This window comes from Rhinatrema bivittatum, chromosome 7 (assembly GCF_901001135.1).
Source record: "Rhinatrema bivittatum chromosome 7, aRhiBiv1.1, whole genome shotgun sequence".
NCBI classification, from domain to species: domain Eukaryota; kingdom Metazoa; phylum Chordata; class Amphibia; order Gymnophiona; family Rhinatrematidae; genus Rhinatrema; species Rhinatrema bivittatum.
Genome location: NC_042621.1, coordinates 235,678,381 through 235,696,818, shown reverse-complemented (window position 1 = coordinate 235,696,818; position 18,438 = coordinate 235,678,381). Strand labels below are relative to the sequence as shown.

The window sequence follows — 18,438 nt, the reverse complement described above, 5'->3', positions numbered from 1 at the left end:
ATTCCGCCTGTAAAGGTGGTCCCTCCGTCTGTGCCTCAACCTCCCTCTTCCGTCACGGAGCCGGGGCTGATTGACCCAGGTCTCTGGGAAGAACTGGACCAGCTGGTCCAGGAGGCCATCGACAAGGCGAGGCAACGACTCCAGGTTCCTCCGGCACGACACCGGCACCGAGAGTGGAACCGGTCACCGACCCGATTCCAGCAGCGCTGGCACCGCTGCTATCCCGGATGGAGGCGCTCATGACTGCCCTTCCACCGGTGATTTCCGGGTCTCCAATGGCTCCGGTGCACTCCCCGATGACAGCTTCATCAGAAGGAGAAACACCGTTCCACATTCCTCCTTCGGGGGTACTGCCTCAGCCATCGATGCCATGTCGTCCCTCGCCACCGATTCACTCATCGGGGGCGATACGCACATCGGCGCCATCGATGCCTTCGATGCTGGCACCGATGCCCCCCAAGGTGTCCGCGGTGCCCTTGGCAATTCCTTCGATTTTCTCGGATCCTCAGCCAGGCCCTTCGGGTATCCAACCACCCTCTCATCCTACAGGTCAGCCTGTTGATCCTTATGACTCTTGGGGTGATGATACCTCCACAGACACCGATGATTTACCTTCACCTCCTTCTCCTACTGAAAGTAGAAAGCGTTCTCCAGAGGACCTCTCTTTCATTAATTTTGTGAAGGAAATGTCTGAGATGGTCCCTTTTCAACTTCAGACGGAACAAGATGATAGGCACCAGATGATGGAGCTTCTCCAATTCCTGGATGCCCCTAAAGTGATCACCTCTATTCCCATTCATCAAGTTCTTCTTGATCTCCTTAAAAAGAATTGGGAAAATCCTGGATCCGTAGCGCCAGTACACAGGAAGGCTGACACTACTTATCTAGTACAGTCAGCCCCGGGCTTTCAAAAGTCTCAGCTTGACCACCACTCAGTTGTGGTAGAGTCAGCTCAGAAGAAGGCAAAAAGAACGAAGCCACACTCCTCTATCCCTCCTGTCAAGGAACACAAATTCCTAGACAATATTGGTCGACGAGTGTTCCAAGGGGCCATGCTCATCTCCAGAATTGCTGCTTACCAGCTGTATATGACCCAATACAACAGGGTCATTTTCAAACAGATACAGGACTTCTCTGAAACCCTGCCTGACCAATTCCAAGAACATCTTCAAACCCTTGTCAACAAGGGCTTTGAAGCAGGGACCTGCAGAACCTGGTGCTATGTTAGGTGCTATATTTCTGTTTCTCCAGTTTTATACTGCATGCAGAGTGGCTTTTTTGGGTTTCCATTCCAATTTCTGTTTCCATGTTTGTAATTTGTGGTCTTTCTGTACTTGGTAAAGGTCAATTTTTTGTGTGTGACTGAGGTGAGGTATTTAACTAGCATGTAGACTAGTAAAATACCTCACCTTATTTGTTGTTTTTCTCAATAGGACATGCATTGATGGTGAATTGCTGTCTTTTTGTAAGTATGATTATTGCGCCTGGTAATAGAGGGAGCTTGTGTTGCTGTTATTGCTGTTGGTGTGTTGTACGGGGAATGTTCTAGTTCTGCTTTATACACATTGAGGGGTAGGGGTGGGTTCCTTTGGATGCAAAGTGTACATTTACGTTTAGCCTTGTGACTATCATGTGTTCAGTGTGTCACACATATGAGAACTATTAGGTGTGTCCCGATGGGAAAAAAGCTTGAGAACCACTGGCCTAGAGTACAGTAGTTCTTCTAGATTGCCTACAAGTCCTGCCAGCCATGTGGGTCAGCAAGGGCCTGCAACCATAAAATCATGGAAAGGTGGGGAGTGATGTTAGAAACAAAACATTGTGCAAGCTGTTTGGCCCATGACTGCTCAGCCTATGTGCTTTAAGGATGGCCAGAGATAGCATTAGGACTGTAAGTGATACTAACTATCACTACAAGCAAGCTACTTTCCATATTTTCCAGGTACATACAGCAGCACCACATGACTATACATGAGCCATAATGGTCAAGGGCTTTGCAGCACCCTGACATCTCCATATCTGTACCTGTGATGGCTCAGTCAACGCAAAGAGCTTCTAACACATCTTAGTGTTGGGTTCTATGATGTAAACCTTTGCTTAAGAGAGATGTGGGTGCTCTTAGACATGACTGCAAAATACAAATGAAGGCAGGACACCATCTGATTCCTAATCCTGCTTTCATAGAGTCTGAACTGCATTCTTGTGTAGCCTCCCCGAGAAGCTAAGCGAACCAACATGACATCCTAACAGCCAAGGCCCTCATCTTCTGCACATAACTGACAAATAGCCTAGGTAGGTGTAGTAGGGTTCATCTGTGTATGGGTGCATGCAACCACATAGAGGTATGCTATATTGGAAGGGCCTGTGAGCATTGTGGGAATGGCACCATATGGCACACATACTTTACCCAAGGCTGTTTGTGAAAGCTTGCTAGGTGAGCACTCTGATGACAGCAATAGGATTGACAACTGCTTCCCGATTTTCAGGACAGGTTGATCCAGTCCTGGTTTTAACCCATTACATGCTGGGACTTGTTCTGATTTCCCTATTACATTTTCTCAGAAAATCAAGACTATAAATACTTGCATTTACGGGAGTAAGACCAGGAATGGATTAACATGCCCTGTAAGTCTGGAGCCAGTTGCTAACTCTAGTCTGCAATGGCTCTGAAACTGCTAAGGCAGTGCTGTCAGCTGTGTCTAACTTCACATGCACACATTTCTCAACTATGGAATGAGGCCGTAAAATGGGAACTCTGTTATTGAAACCTTAAACTGTCTACCTGTACCTTTAGACTGTGCCTTTAAGCTTCAGAGCTAATTGAGATTTATAGCATTTCTAGAGCTGTTGCTCTCCATGCTCGAGGCCCAGCTGGGGTCCCAACACCTGTGGCACTATCTCACGCACATGTGAAGGCTAGGATGAGCTCTGCTGGGGAGGACCGCCAAGCCAAACACAGCTAACTAGGCCAAGCTATGTACACTGTGTTGACAGTCGTACACAAACTCTCGTGTGACACATGCCTCTTTTAGTCTTATTATCGGGCAGAACACACAATGCCAGCCACATGTATTTGATGTTATCTTTACTTTCACTACTGTTTTTCAAGTACAGTCTACAGTTCCATTGTCAAGAGGAATCCTAAGTAGGCATACATGTTTTCTGTTACACACTGACCCAGACAGAGAAGCAGTGAGAGAAAGTAAGATGATAGAGAGGAGAGCAGCAGCTAACACTCTACTGACCTCCCTTCCCTGGAAGGGGATGAGGTAGGTGAGGTCTAACAGGCAAAGTAGTGTTGTATAAAGCTGCCACTCAGCGTGTGGTGTCCTTGGCTTGTGTGGGTGCACGTGGGGGATTCGGGGGTAGATCTGGAAGTATCTCCATTGGTAGTCTATGGCGTAGAGTGAGATTATGGAAGAGCAGCACCATATCTCCAACTTTGGGTGGCGCATACATTAAAGCTCTACCCATTTTCTCCAAACAGCAAAATCTACTTTTGTGAACTCAGAAGGCGCATTTGATGACATGACACAGCGGGTAGAACATAAGGCTTCGTTGAACCTCATCTCAGCTGGCATGTTGGGAATGGCAACAGGGATGAGAAGCCAGGTCCTGCAGCCATATCCAGAATCTGCTGTGGCAAAGACAGATTTAGGGCATCAATCATAGCATAGTCACTTGCAGATCTGGCTGGCAAACTACAGCAGGCTATAAGACAGTAGAAGCTAGCCTATATCTTAGCCTTAGCCTTAAAAGCCAATTTCCCTCCCCTAAGTGCATGCCACATTGTTCTAGGACAGTATATGTCCAGGATAGCAGTAGCAGAGTCTAGCTCAGATCTTCCACACCAGTAAATTGCAATGGGGATTCCAACAAATGCATGCCAGGCCCTCACAACCAAGCTAAGGCTATTGATTTGTAGCAGTCAGCCAACTCTGAAACAAGGTTTCCTAGCAGAAAAAATGCTACCTCATTTTCTGATTGGGCAAGTCCCTCCCTGCTCTGCAGTATGTCCTCCAAAGATATCAAATTGTGAGCCCTGACACAGGTGAATATGCTTGGCCCCGAAAATGCACAGGTCACTGCTTCTGGTTTAGCTGTGTGATGGTCAAGACAAATTGTCCGACATACAGGTTGACGCATTACTAATGGGCCACCCGTGATCTGGCAGTGCCAGCAGTGTGGACACCCCAAACTTGTGATTAACCAGTGAGAGTTCAACTGCTCCAAATGGGAGGATAGGAACAGGCTCCTTTGCGTGCCAGGCGCTGCTGTGGGCCCCAACCCTGCGGGGCCAGTGACGCAGCCTCCAGTGCAGGGACTTCCCTAGGAGAGCTTGGAACTGCCCTTGCCTGTTCTTGAGGTGGTGGTGGTTGTTACTCTTGTTGTCTGCGGCGAGCCTCCCGAAGCATCCGGTATCCTCCAACAAGTAAACTTGCCACAAACATTATGGGTTTACAAAGCTAGGCAAGGTAAGAACAGATGTTTTTATTGGCCCAGGAGGGCCTGGTAGGTGTGTCTGATAGAATAGCTCTTTTTATCACTTGCGATAATGTCCGCAGCAGCGAGAGAACTTTTTTTCACTGTACCGCAAAAAAAGGTGTAGTTATTTCCGGCATTAAATCCCTCATTAATGTGCGTTATTCTATCGCCTCTGTGCTAGCAGATCCTCATTTCCATAAACACTCCCAATATTTGCATACACAAAATGTGTATGCAAATATTGAATTTGCATACACATTTTGCGTTGTGTTATTTATTGCGTGCATTAGGGTAGTATCATGCATGCCCTAACACAAATTGATAACCCAGTAAGTTTGTACCTGAGATGGTTAAAGTCACTTGGCCAAGGAGCGGAAGTGGGATTTGAGCCCTATTTTCCCTGGTTCATAGTCTGCTGCTCTAACCACTGGGCTACTCCTCCACTCCAGTGAGTGAGAGGAGGTGAAAAGATTGGGGACCCATTTTGAGGTTTTGGGTGAGGGTGGTGGGGTGGTTGGGGTTTTCTCTGGGGAGAGGATAGGATCTATCCCAACTTAGGCTGCTATTTTTTTTTTTTAAAGAATTTGGATGGGTGGTGTGCGTGGGGACATTGCTGCTCCACCATATTTTTTTTTTTTTTTTTTTTGAAAGATTGGTGGGCAGCTACTTTTTTTGCCCAATGTTCAGTAAGCCAGTGAATGGCAAAGTTATCTCATAATGTGTTTGGGTAACTTTAGCTGAGTATTTTCAGCAAAAGATAATCTAAGCTGAATAATCAACTAAAGTTATCCTGGTAACTTAACCCAGATAACCTTGCTGCTCGCTGGCTTATTGAATATTGACCTGTCAGTTACTGTGGTGCAATGCACTGGTTTGTTTTCACTACAACACCTTCTCTTTTTTAATTAGTTAATTTTTACAATTAGTCATGACACAGTTTGCCATAGAATATGAACTCGCTTTATTTTACTGGTTCAGCATGTCATAATGACAGCAGAAGCTATTTACAGTGTCACTGTTTAGAGTTAAACATATTAGATCTGCTAAAATTGGGGGTTTGTTCCACCTAATGCTTAATGATGGGTAAGATTGATGGAGATGCTGAACCTTTCTGGTTCCCTGATAGAATAAAAATCATAGTTGAAAAATTGCAACTTTTATTGGAAAGAAAAAAAAAAACTTTTTTATTCTGGCTTGCTCCTGGCTGGAGTGCACATCATCTATTTGGATGCAAACAATATTCATTAAACGCTTAACTAAAATCCAGGTTGTCTCTGAGAAGGTGGCATAGTTGGGCAGCTGCATTAATCTTACCATCATCCAATTATTGTAAACCCTCAGGAGCAGGATTACAGCATCAGCTACACTCAGCAAGTGTCTGAAAAATGAAAATGAAAAGTAACATTTATTTTATCTAATAATGTGTCTTGATTTTCTCATTCCTTTAAAATGGTTTCATTTAGAGAGGGAAAAGTAAAGTTAATTTTTGTTAGATTAATGATTTGAGTAATTTTTTTGGTAGAGAATCTGGTTCTGATAATTGGCCATTAATTGAAAAAGGAAATTGAATTTAATTTATCTTGTGCATAAATCTTATCATGATTATTAATGGGCCTCAGAAAACAGCCTGAATGAAGCTCACCGATTCCTTGAGGCTTATTAGGCATAGAGCCCTGTGAGTTTTCTTAAATCCAAAAATGATTTAAGAAGAGAGATGTAATTGAATTGAATATAGAAGAGAGTAAGTGCTTGAATTAGATTAAAAAGATCATTTTTTTTCTGTTCAGTGACCAGGGTTTTTTTTTTCTTCCCTGTATACTTAAGATTTTCACCAGTAGGTGGAGCCAAAGTGTTAACTTTTATTACAAAATCATTATTAATGGTCTGCATGCATGGTTTTTCTTAAGAAGTATAAACCAACATGGCATATTGAAATTATATAAAGGATATGGCTTGAATTCTGTTAAGCAAGGATGCTACTAATCCTAGAATGAATATTTTTGGAGTTTCATTTCTTTGAACAATAAATTGGAGCATGGAATACGATAGAGTAATGCTGCTTTAGAAGTACTTTACTACTGTAGTTGACCAAATAGCACAGTATTAATTCATGCATCACCTGAGTAAATTTCATAAAACCAAATCATGCTCCTCTCCTCTCTTCTTTTTTTTTTTACAAAGTCAATCTCCTTCCTCTCTGTCTCTCACCAGGAAACCATCTTGTATGACTTTCAGTAGCCTAGAGCAGAGCTCCACAAACCTGTCCTGTGGATCTCACAGGCCAGTTGAGTTTTCAAGATACCCACAGTAAATATCCATGAGACAAAATCTTCATATACTTGGTTTCTAGCGTATACAAATATCTCATGTATGGTAACTATGGATATCCTGAAACCCAATTCGGGAGCCCTGGTCTAGAAAGCTGGTGCAACTCCTTGTAAAGTTACTTCAAATGTGGCAACTAGTAGCTGTTGTCATGACTCTGATAAGCACTTCCATTGACTAATATGGGAAGAACCTGATCTGAACACCCTGCTTTATCAGATTTCTTTTATATTGCATGTCCAGACATTGGCAGTTTATCGGCTCCCTGTTAATTTAAGCCTGAAGACTCTGCGAGAGGGATATGTATATGAATCATCCTTATTGCGTGAACACAGAGTCAGACCAGTGATGTATTTGCTCTGAAACGCTCTACGATGATCTAGAGATTATGATTAAATGAACAGATAAAGGGGGAGCTGTAGTGGCATTGGATCATATGCCCTAGTGCAGAGGTGAATAAACGTTTTGAGCTGTGATTCCCCCTTCCATTCAGTTGTTTGGCGGCGGCGTCCCCCTCCTCCTTATTCTCTCTGGAGTCTTTGCCCATTCTCCTTCTTTACCTTTACCACCACTTTTCCTCCAGGCAGGCAACAGCAGTGATCTCCCTCCCTGGGTAGGGACCAGGCAGCAATAGGAACTCCTCTCAGCTGAGGCTGGAGAGTGGCAGATCTTCTTGGGCTGAGGAATACTGCAGTGGATCCTCCCATATCCACTTCTGTTGCAGAGTAGAAGGCCCAGGCAGAAGCAGCTCCTCTCCCTGACCCACTGAGAAAGGTTCATGGCTAAGCCGTGGTACGCTGCTACTTCTCTCCCTCCTGAGCTTGCAGTGCCTGCATGATACCAAGAATCAAGGATGATGTCATTATTTTCTTCCCTGATTGGGCAGCCAGGGTGCCCCCTTCAGGATCGTTCAGGCCACTCTCCTCCCCCTAGTTGACTCACCTGCCCTAGGGAGCACTTGATATTTGTAAGAATAAAAATGCTTTATCTTTGGCACCCAAAGCATCTAACAGTTTTTAAGTCTTTCTATCCAAAGTAGGCTGTTTTTTCGTATTTGAAAGTTTTCCAGACTTTAGCTCATGTCCTTTAGCAGCAGCAGTTCAGCACATTTGTGCTGAACTGCTGCTGCTAAAGGACATGAGCTGGGTAGGCACAAGAACAATTTTTTTTTTTTTAAAGAGAAGCATGAAGCTTTCAAATATTAGATTAAGCTATCTGTACTTTTCTGAGATGCATGTCTAAACATTTTTTGTGCTTTTGTTGAGCGAGGAAAAACACTCTTTTTCTTAGAAAAAAAATAGTAGGGACTTGGGAAATTTATAGGGGGAATCAAATAGAGGAAGATTTTAGAATTTTATTGTTTTGCTAATTGGTTTATGATCATTGAGCATCTAGGCACAGAATGGGATAACACTAGGCTGCCCTGCAGGTTGAGAGTATGGGCAAGGATCCCAGCTCCTCACTTGTGCTGCTGTCTCTCCCATCATCCTCCATGGGCCACACGAATTGTGCAAGAGAACTGAAACTTCTGCCCAAATGAGACTTTCCTGAGTTGCTGAGAATTTCCCCAGGAATAATTTATGGGTTATTCAGAACAATAAAACTGTGCTGCCACAAAATGCAGAGGATACTGCTTTGTGTTTACTAATTCTTAAATTATTCTAGAGTTTAGTCAAAGCGAACATCTTAGTCAGCTGTCATGTTAGCTTGTTGATGACAACTGAAAGGTTCTTTTCCACAGCTGGAGACCAGTTGTAAAATGTATTGCAAGAGATGTGAGTCTTTTCTTTTACATCATAGGTAATATTCTAAAGCGTCCAAGGACTTTTCTCATTTTACAATCTGCAGCAGGCTTCAGCCCCTCCTGCAGCCTGTAATTATGTGAAGCATCTAAGTGCTGCTTTGGCTTTCACAGCTCTGTAAGATGTTTAAGTAAAAATATTTGGGATGGTAAACATGAATAAGATGCCTTAGAAACTGGATTAGCTTTTGTACTCAAAAATGACCTTTAAGCAAGATGAAATAGGACAATGGAATGGATCGTCTGGAGGTCGATGGCTTTGTTCCAAGAGTGAGATTGGGTGCTGTAGATGGGCCTAAAGGTCCTTATCTGTTTTCATATTCTTTGACAGTAGGAAAAGAATTAGGAGGTTGTAGTATTGCAGACTACTCAGCCTTCATTCCCTCAAGAGTAGATGCAAGGAGAAAAGTGACAGAGCAAAGAAAGGAAACACAACCTAGACATATTACAAGCTATGACGTAGCCAGGTTGGTTCCAGCAGACCAGAACTCCCCAGAAACCTACTAGGTCCATGCTGGCAGGTTTCTGGTGACAGGGCATTGTCCATTAGGGCCATAGGGACTTAGGAGGCTGGATGTTCGGACAACAGCCTTATTATTTTGGAAGCTGTCTAGACTGCTACCAAGTTTTGTCAAAAGACATGGTGGGGGTAGGGTGATGAGGGAGAAAGGAGATGCTGGGTGTTGGATGAAGTATGGGATCTTATACAGTCATCTATCCAGGAGGAAGTTAAGGAGTAATATTCTCCTACAAGCAGTCAAGCTTTTATGGCTGGCAGCTGGGGTTATATCTTTGCAGTGTAGACAGGAGAACTGGGGAGACTGTGTGGGCCAATGAATCTTTTTCTGATATCGTTATGGGGTGGATTTTCTAAAGGTCTAAGTGGATAACATATGGAACTAACTAGTTAAACCTGACTGGTTAAAATGATCCCTCACTGACCCACTAAATTTAACTTGCTAAGTTTGCATATCACTGAAATGTAACCAGTTAAAAGGGCAAGACTAGAAGCACAGTTAGATCAGCATTTAGCGCTGATTTTCAGTGCTAGCTAGTTAATTTAGCTGGTTAATTGAACCAAAAGGTAGCAGGCCTAAATCTAGTCAGTCAAATTTAGATTGGCCAGCGTTAAGGACATTTTCAGCCACAAACATAGCTGGCTAGCTTTGGCTTAAAATTTGTCTAGAATTAACTGGGTAAAATGAACCAATAATTTTTTCTGCTCAGTAGATTGTTGAAAACTGACCATTATTAGTGTGTTATGTTGACTATAAGAAGCCCAAGGTTTTCTTCCTGAGAATCCTGATTCTCAGGTCTTTCTATGTCTTTCAGATCTACTCCATTATTAAAGATCTTTTCCATTTACTGAAAAATGTTTGTTTAATTATGAACATGCTATTGAATTGTAGAGAACAATACTCCTTTTTTTAACCAAATATAAATTATTGATGAAAGGAGGAAGGACAGATATTGAGGGCATGGAATGGGGCATTATTTCTTTGAGTTAGGGTCCTAATAGAAGAGTCAGTTGCTACTGGTAGCAAACATCCTCCAATGCGGTCAACTTCCTTTCTAAAGGAGTAATTTTATAACTCTCAGTGTTAGTGCAGAATCTGCAGTCTCTTTTACCTGTGGATTTCCACTCAGTTTTCAAAGTGAATTTACCAAGGAACACAAGCCGCACATATTAACACCTGCCAGTTTTCTTGAGAAAAATTACATACATACTTTTGAAAATTCACAAGCTGTGTAAATTCAACCTCTCCCCAACCCATTCCCGGGATTGCTGCCTCCGCCTCCTCTTCCTGCATATAGTGTCAATACATGTATAAATTTACCCGTACACAGGGAGAACAAGTTTTAAAATGCCCTTTTTTGCGGAATTGGCTTTGAAAATGACCCTCAAAATTGACAAGTCTTCCAAAGTTTGCATTGTCCCGTAGAAAAGTCTTTATTATTTTTTGCTTGAAAACAGTAAACTAAACACACGTAGAGGCTATCTTAAATTACTTTATTATCTGAAAACATTTAGTAAAGTGCATATTGCAGCTACCAAAACAGTGAAAGTGGGCAGTTGTTAGAACCTAAAGTGCAAGTCATGCTGCTAATTCAGATTAGGTTAATGGAAAACGAAATACGCAGAATGCAGTGCCAAAAGAAGCCACCTGGTGGCACTGCCTTTCAATGAGACAATTTCTGTATCTAATCCAAGTCTTCAAGCTGCTTACTTTGGTTGTTGGGAATGTTTGCTTGCGCATGCAGGCACACACACACAGTCACACCCAGCAAAACAAAAGCTAAACTTAAGTTATGGTACCGGTCTGATTGTAACAGAAAAAATGAGAAATGTGTTTAACATCGTGGGTTCGATGTTGAAAAGCTCTTACAGTGACCCAGCTGTCTTGACTTATAGTTTGTACTAGCCCAAAAGCTGTTGGGAAGATATGATCATTTTGTGCCCTTGTTAAGAAATGATCACAGCCCTAATGCTCCCCATCTGAGAGAGCAACCTGTGGCCCAGAAATCTGCAGTCTACATAGATGGTGAATCTTGCATGATTCAGCAAGTATAGTGTCACGTAGCAGGTTAATACCATTGATGCATCAGTCCTTAGACTACTACAGTCTTAACCCAAAGTTTTAGTAGGGGAGTTGGCTTCATCCTTTTGAAGTACACCTACATCATTGCCCTAACAGGCTGAAAATGTTACCCATCAAACCAGACACATGATGTCATCTTAAGGCCATGCTGATCCCTTGCCTCTGTGGGTTAAGAAGGTGTTACCTGTCACCCTAGAATACAAAATCAAGATTAACACTTTGAAGCATCTGTTCAGTTTAACTGTTTCAGCAGATTTTATACATCTGCTAAGCATCTGCTTGTAATATTCAAAGCCTGTGAAACATCATAATTGCACCACTGTTGTTAGGACATACTATTTAAGGTACAAACGTTTTGCAGAGTTTCAGATTTGTTGCTAATTCTGCATATAGAAGAAATAAAAGGAGACCATCTGGGAGCAGGTTCTTAGAAAACCTGGATTTCATTGTTTAGTAGATTGAGAAGTAGTGTGATGGTAAAGAAAATAAATTTCCCTTTCTGGCCTAAATTACAGTATTTTTTTTTTAAATATTCTACCTTTCCTGAATAATCAGTTACTTCCAAGTGGATTATATTCATGTATTCTGCATCGCTCCATGGTGCGAGTATTGTGTGCAATTCTGGTTATTGCAAAAAAGATGTAGTGGAACTAGAAAAGATACAGAGAAGGGCAACCAAAATGATAAAGGGGATGAAACGTTCTATTTATGAGGAAAGTCTAAAAATGTTATGGCATTTTAGCTTGGAAAGAGAAGGCTGAGGGGAGATATGATAGAGGTGTATAAAATATGTGGATTGGAACAAGTAGACGCAAATCAGTTATTTAATTTTTCAAGAAGTACAAGACTAAGGGACATGCAATGAAGTTACTGAATAATACATATAAGACAAATAGGAGAAAATATTTTTTACTTGATGCATAATTAAACTCTGGAATTCATTGACGGAAGATGTGATAAAAAGCTGTTAGTGTAGCTGGGTTTAAAAAAGGTTTTGGAGAAGTTACTGAAAGAAAAGTCCATAAACCATTTGGACTTGGGGATATCGACCTTTTGGGATCCTGCCAGGTACTTGTGACCTGGCTTGGCCATTGCAGGAAAACAGGTTACTGGGCTTGATGGACCTTTGGTCTGACCTAGTATGGAAAATCTTATGATGTTCTGTATTTGCCTGTCTCTAGAGGACTTACAATCTAAGGGGAAAATGTATTAATGGTTTCCCCCGTTCTGTATCTATGGGAAAATGTTTAATAAATAGGCTCTGAGGCAATGAAGAGTGAAGGGTCTGGCCCAAAGGCACAAGGAGAGTCAGTGGGACTGGAACTCTGATTTCCCTGGTTCTCAACTATTAGGCTATTCCCCCACTCCTAGTTAAAGAAAAACAAACATGCTCCTCCTCTCAAAGCTCGAGTGTGGATTAGTATTAAATAGTATAGCATTCCGTTATATTGTTAGGACTGTATCACTAACTTAACACTGATTTTCTAACATTTCTGCCTTTTCTTAACTATATAGCTTTATTTTCCCTTGGATTTTCCAATGGAGGACTCAATCCTGAATCAACTTGTCATACTGTAGTTTATCTGTCTTCTTAGTGTACATAGTTTATATGGATTCTTAGTGTAGCAATGTGCATTTGTGACAGCTCCTTTGGGAATGAGGATGTGTGTGTGACTTTTGACAGATTAAAATTCCTTCCCTACTCTTAAAGTTATAAATGAATATAAATACATGACCCGAATTTGAAAGATTGAGCCTTTGGATTTTATTTTGAATTTATATAGTTGCACAGGGGCTCCCCTCCAGAGGGGGCATGAAGGAAGTCCATAGGAGATCAGGGTCTGAATGGAGACCTTAGTAAGCAGTGCTGTATGAATGGAGCCCACCATGCCAGGCACCCAGACAGGGTCCATCTGATGTCACATCCTTCTGTTAATAGAGAAAACTTGAAGGCCTGGATGGACTGAGGGCATCAGGCGTAGGCATGGACAAGGAATTTAGCATGGATCTGGAATCAAGGCTAGGCAAGCCCTTAAGAGACTGTTTGGACCAGTAAAAGTGTATTGAGGAAGGTTTCCTTCTATACAGCCTACAATATAGTGACACACCAAGGCTGGATGCTTCCAGAGGTGTGGACCACTCTTGCCAGGTAGACTAGATCATTATTACAAAGTTGTCCTGAGACCATCCAGTCCTGTGGCTAATCCTGAAGATCTGTGCCTCAAGCTGTAAGGGTCTCTGGTTCAAGACCTGCTATTTCTTACAACAGTATGGTATTCTGTTTTGTTTTTTTGTTTTTAAAGACTTTTTATTACAGATTGTGCAAAATACAGAGACAAGAATTATAACATGGAAGAGGGCTATCCCACTATTGATCTCTCTGCATTGGTTGCTTGTTAGTTTTGGCATTCATTTTATATTTTTGGCCTTGAGATTCAAGGCTTTTGAAGCAGATAGGCCTTTCTTATTTGGCTCATAAAGTTGACTGGTATGTTGCTACCAGATCTTTGCGTTCAAGTCAGGAGAAGTAGCTGTTAGTTCATCGCCAGGGAAATTCAAGGACCAAGAACACGAGCTTGCTTTTTTCCTGGTATGGCTCCACACCTTATGTAACCAGTTCACGATACTGAAAAGTATCTGTCATGCTGGAACACCTTAAAAACCTGGCTGTTCGATCAAATATTAATAGGGAAGTATTTTTGCTGAGATTGGCAGGAATGGTGGCTGCTAGGGCTGTTTGGAAGGTGGAGTGATTCTGGATCAGAATGAGCTTGAGTGCTTTGCATTTTTTTTAATGATTTTATTGTATAATGTTTTAATCTGTAACTGGTTACTTATTTAAATTGTATGACCTAGCTTTTTATTATATTGTAAGATGAATTTTTATTTTATGTCCTTTATCCAAGTTTTACTTCAGAAATACAGAATATAAATGTATGAATTAAATTTAATTATCACAGGTATAAAGACTTATGGAACATTGTGTGCTTCCTTTGTTTTTTAAATATGTATTGCAGGGTAATTTTAAAACTCTGACACTATTTTCCTCTTTGGATAAGGGGATGGTGGTGGAGGTTTAACTGAATTTAGGGAAGTGTGAACTTGAAACAATTGCGTTTGTTACAAGAAAAAAATTCATACTGTAAAACACAAAAATAATGGCTGGAGACAATGAAATATTGTTTAAAGAACCTGCTAATGTATTTGCCTGAAGGCATTAATTGAATCATAAATAAGAAGAACATGATTCACCACAGAAATAATATGAATGCTGTTTACTGATAGGAAGTAATAGGTGTATTAAAGGTTATTAAAGCTTGTGAATAATGCTGTAATGAAGTATTGATGAGCGAAATGAAACCGATTCTCTGGTTTGTGTAGCCTTATTGTTTTAGCATTTAAATGCATGTGAATGTTAGAGGGGTGTGTGTGTGTGTGTATATATATATATATATATATATATAGTGAGAATACAAAAAGTAAGGCAAAACGTAAATTAAAGTTTTCCAGGAGAATTACAACAAGATTAGTTCCATATCTAAAGGAACACTAATAAAAAAAACTCTATTAAAAGTTTTTATTTGAAATACAAACTAAATACATACAGCCAAAAACTTTAACAAAATACCAAAATTTATAAAAAAAAAAAAAAAAAGGTGAATATACAACCTATAAATCATATATGAAAATTCACCCAACAAATTAACAATACAAAAACACTTAAACAGTATCAACCGGATGTGTCAAACTTCGCATTTGACAGAAATTTACAGAAAGCAGATGTCACAGCACTTAATGCACGAGTTCTTTCAATGTTGTAACCCAGCAACCCTCTATTTTATTTTTATTTATTTATTTAAGGCATTTATATACCGACTTTCTTGATACAGATCAAATCAACTCTGTTTACATCGAACTAAGCAGAACTATAACCAACCATTCAACAAGTGACAATATGAAGGAGCATAAAAGTTACATTATAACAAGGTTGCCTTAACTGGGAGGAGGAAAAAAAGAAGGGGGAGAACGAAGATAATTACTATATACATATAAATTACTATATACAATGGAGTATAGGAGGGAGGCAGTGGGCCGAACCTCATGATGACTGGTGAGCAAGATTAGCGATTGTTTATTTACATAGGCAAAATAATAATTTTAGATCAGGCTGTTGGGCTAGTTGCGGTGAATTTTGTTTTGTAAAAATTTACAAAAAATTTTACAAAATTTACAAAAAATTTACAAAAGAATTTACAAAAAATTTACAAAAACATTTTATGTTTTTGTGGAAGAAATCAGTAGTTAAGCCAAAAGGCCATCAATAAATGTTCAAACCCTGAACATAGAACCCCAAGAAAGGCCTTATGTTTTACCAAGCTAGGCTTCCTCAGGGGGTATATGCAACATCAGGCTGTTAAACTTAAAAGTTTTATACAAATTATGTAGGTCGCTAAAAAACCACAACAGGACTTATATCAGGTTTGCCAATAGGTTCAAAAAAAGCACTTATATCTGAACCTACCTACCGCTGTCAAAAATGTGGGAACCACAAACGAGGCTAGATAGATATAATAAAAAATTGTTGCTGTCTATTTATTTTTGGGAGTTTGTCAGTCATTGCATCTTCTGGAATATATTTGTGTCTGTCTTGTCAGCTGTAGTAAATAATGTATAACTCTAGGGGGCATCTTCACTTCCTAAGATGTACCTCATCCACTGGTATAATTAGTATTGCGTTTGGAGTAATAAAGTCCAGTCTAACACTATCTAGCTATCCTTTATTGAAAAACTTTGACATTTGTAATGTAAATTTGTAACAGCTACTGTCTTGTGTGTGTCCATGCCCCTGGAGTGTGAGGCTGTGTGAACTGGCTTGTACAATGTGTGCTCTTTGCTTGAAGGGATACTGTCTCATTTGTGCACATCGATATTCTGAGAGACCCTGTCATTGACTCTGCTCTCATGGCCATTGAAAATAAGCAAATGGCAATGTATAAGGAACACTACAGATCCAAGACCTGGGGGCAGTCTCATTAAGTAAATAATAAATAAATAAATATTAATCTGTAGTTTGTGCTGTGATTGAGATTTTAGTTTTATGCTTGAGAAATTTGTAAAATATACCTTTGTAACTTCAAAATTTGCAAATTGTAATTGCATTTTAACATTCCCCCGCCAAAAATAATACAAAGAAAGCCTTTTTTATTTATATGAAATTCATGAAGTGTTTCTCTGTCTAAGAATGCTGATATTAATTCAAAGTTTGTAATATTTCAAATAAAAGTGTGCATTTTCTAGTTATTTGCCTGGTACATAATTATACATTGATAAAACCCACTAGTAAAATAATGACTGTTCTTTGCTAGGCAGACTCTACCATTGGGCAACTGCTTCTCATTTTTCTTGGCTGCATTTTGTAGCTCACCTGCCAATGCATGGCCAGAGCATTTCACCGATACCTCAACTAATAATGCCCTCCTCTATAGGCATTAGTTCACATAAACAGCAGCTGATGTGCTAATTGTCAAGTTGCATTGTTCTGCATAGTTTTCAGAATCATTTATTGAGCAAACAGAGGTTACTGTTCACTACCCAATTGATGAATATTGGCCCCACAGGAACCTGAGAGCATTATTTTCTCCTAAAGTCAGTATTTTTCTCCTGCGGTGTTTGTGTATGTTTGTCTGAAAATCAATTCTGTAAATACACCAAGGCAACACACATAACCAATTTATTTTCGCTTATTGCCTTTGAAAGAGGCAGCGATAAGCTCTGCATGTATGCAGACAGTGGATACTTCTACAGTCAACAGAGTGAAATTTGGTGACTGCTACTGTAAGAAGTAATTTTTGCAAATAATTTATTTATTAAAAAATGTGTGTGCGCTATTTTTTTGCAGTTGCCAAGCAGAAGAACTTTTGGAAACTTCCACTCAATTTCTTTCTAATAAGGAAGGTCTTCATGTGGCAGAATGAGAAAGAGAAATACATACAAGGGAACGGATGTAGCACTAAGTCAGGATAGGATGAATTGACTGACCTTGAGCCAATGTAGATGAGATTTAACATAATTGGTGTTTCATAGAATCTGCCTAAGCAAAGATTTGCCCAAAGGGGGGGCAGTTTGTTTGCCTAGGTTCTGAGCCACGAGTTGGCATGAACAAATTCAGGATCCTGCAAGTCCAAAACCTGTTAGCTCACCTGTGAAATAATTCATGCTCCCCGAAAGAACAAATTGGGAAATGCTATAAGGGCATGCTGGGAAACAGGAAGTGTTTTCAGCAGTCAGGTCCATGCTGCTACAGAATTTCAACATCGTTACTAAGCTTCAGTATTTCTGCTGTGGAATTGAGCTGCTACAACTGCACTCCTGTTTCTGGTGTCTTAAGCCTGTCAGTGTTTATGGATGCTGACCTGTTGCTCGTTTGCACCCTAAGAGAACTGTGCCTGTTTGTCTGATAGTTCAGCTGTGCTGTTCTAAGTAAACCTGGTTCGTAAGATGACGCTATCTAAGGCGTCTTTTAAGATGGCGGCCACATAATATAGCTATGACTTAGCCCCTCTAGTAGGCAGCCCATTATGGAAGTGTGATGGGTGGCCAATGCAAAGGCAAGCCATCAATGAACAACCTTTGGTGGCTATCTCCTTCCACCCCTTGCCAGGTAGAAGCAAGAATGCAGCTTCATATATTGCAGACCATTCTCTCCAGGTACAGCTGGTGCAATGTTTGTGATGCATCCCCTCCTGAGGTACCCCAGAAGGCAGTACTCAGGAAGACATTGATATCCTAGGGTTCTGTAGCCTAGGTAATGGAGTGCTTTAAGTCAGGGATTGGGCTACGTTTGAGAGGGAGGTTTTAGAGGATAAATGATCTGTATGATTGAACTCTGAATAGGGAGAGGCTCTGCCACCGTCCTGTACTAGGGAGCAGAATGGTGCAGGGAGGGTGATTTTATAGCCAACTCATACAGGTGAGTATTATATCATTGTCCAGCTACCTAGTCTGAAAAAATTGATAAAAGTGCTTTAAAGGTGATCATGTCAACTGGGGAGTCTGATATTTAATATTGGACCTATTAGGCATGATTGTTTTCCTCCTCCTTTAGAATATTTAATAGGGCTTCCCCACAAGACAGTATTAGGGGATACAGTGTCATTCTGGAGGCTGTGGTCCTAGTGATGGAGCCTAATGAGCTACTGTTACACTGATGTTGAAGGGGAGAAGTCA

General features: G+C 40.7%; 1 protein-coding gene across 4 annotated transcripts in view; it reads left to right on the top strand.

Annotated features, from left to right (window-relative positions):
- Positions 1–18,438, top strand: part of INPP5A (inositol polyphosphate-5-phosphatase A) — a 1,124,564-nt gene that overhangs the window by 369,149 nt on the left and 736,977 nt on the right. Inside the window, exon 2 of one of the 4 annotated variants that reach the window (XM_029609985.1) lies at positions 1,434–1,465. The exons of the other annotated variants lie outside the window; for them this stretch is intronic. Coding sequence (XP_029465845.1) covers positions 1,445–1,465 — 21 coding nt within the window. The 5' untranslated portion in view covers positions 1,434–1,444. The remainder of the gene's footprint in view (positions 1–1,433; positions 1,466–18,438) is intronic. 4 annotated transcript variants of the gene reach the window in all.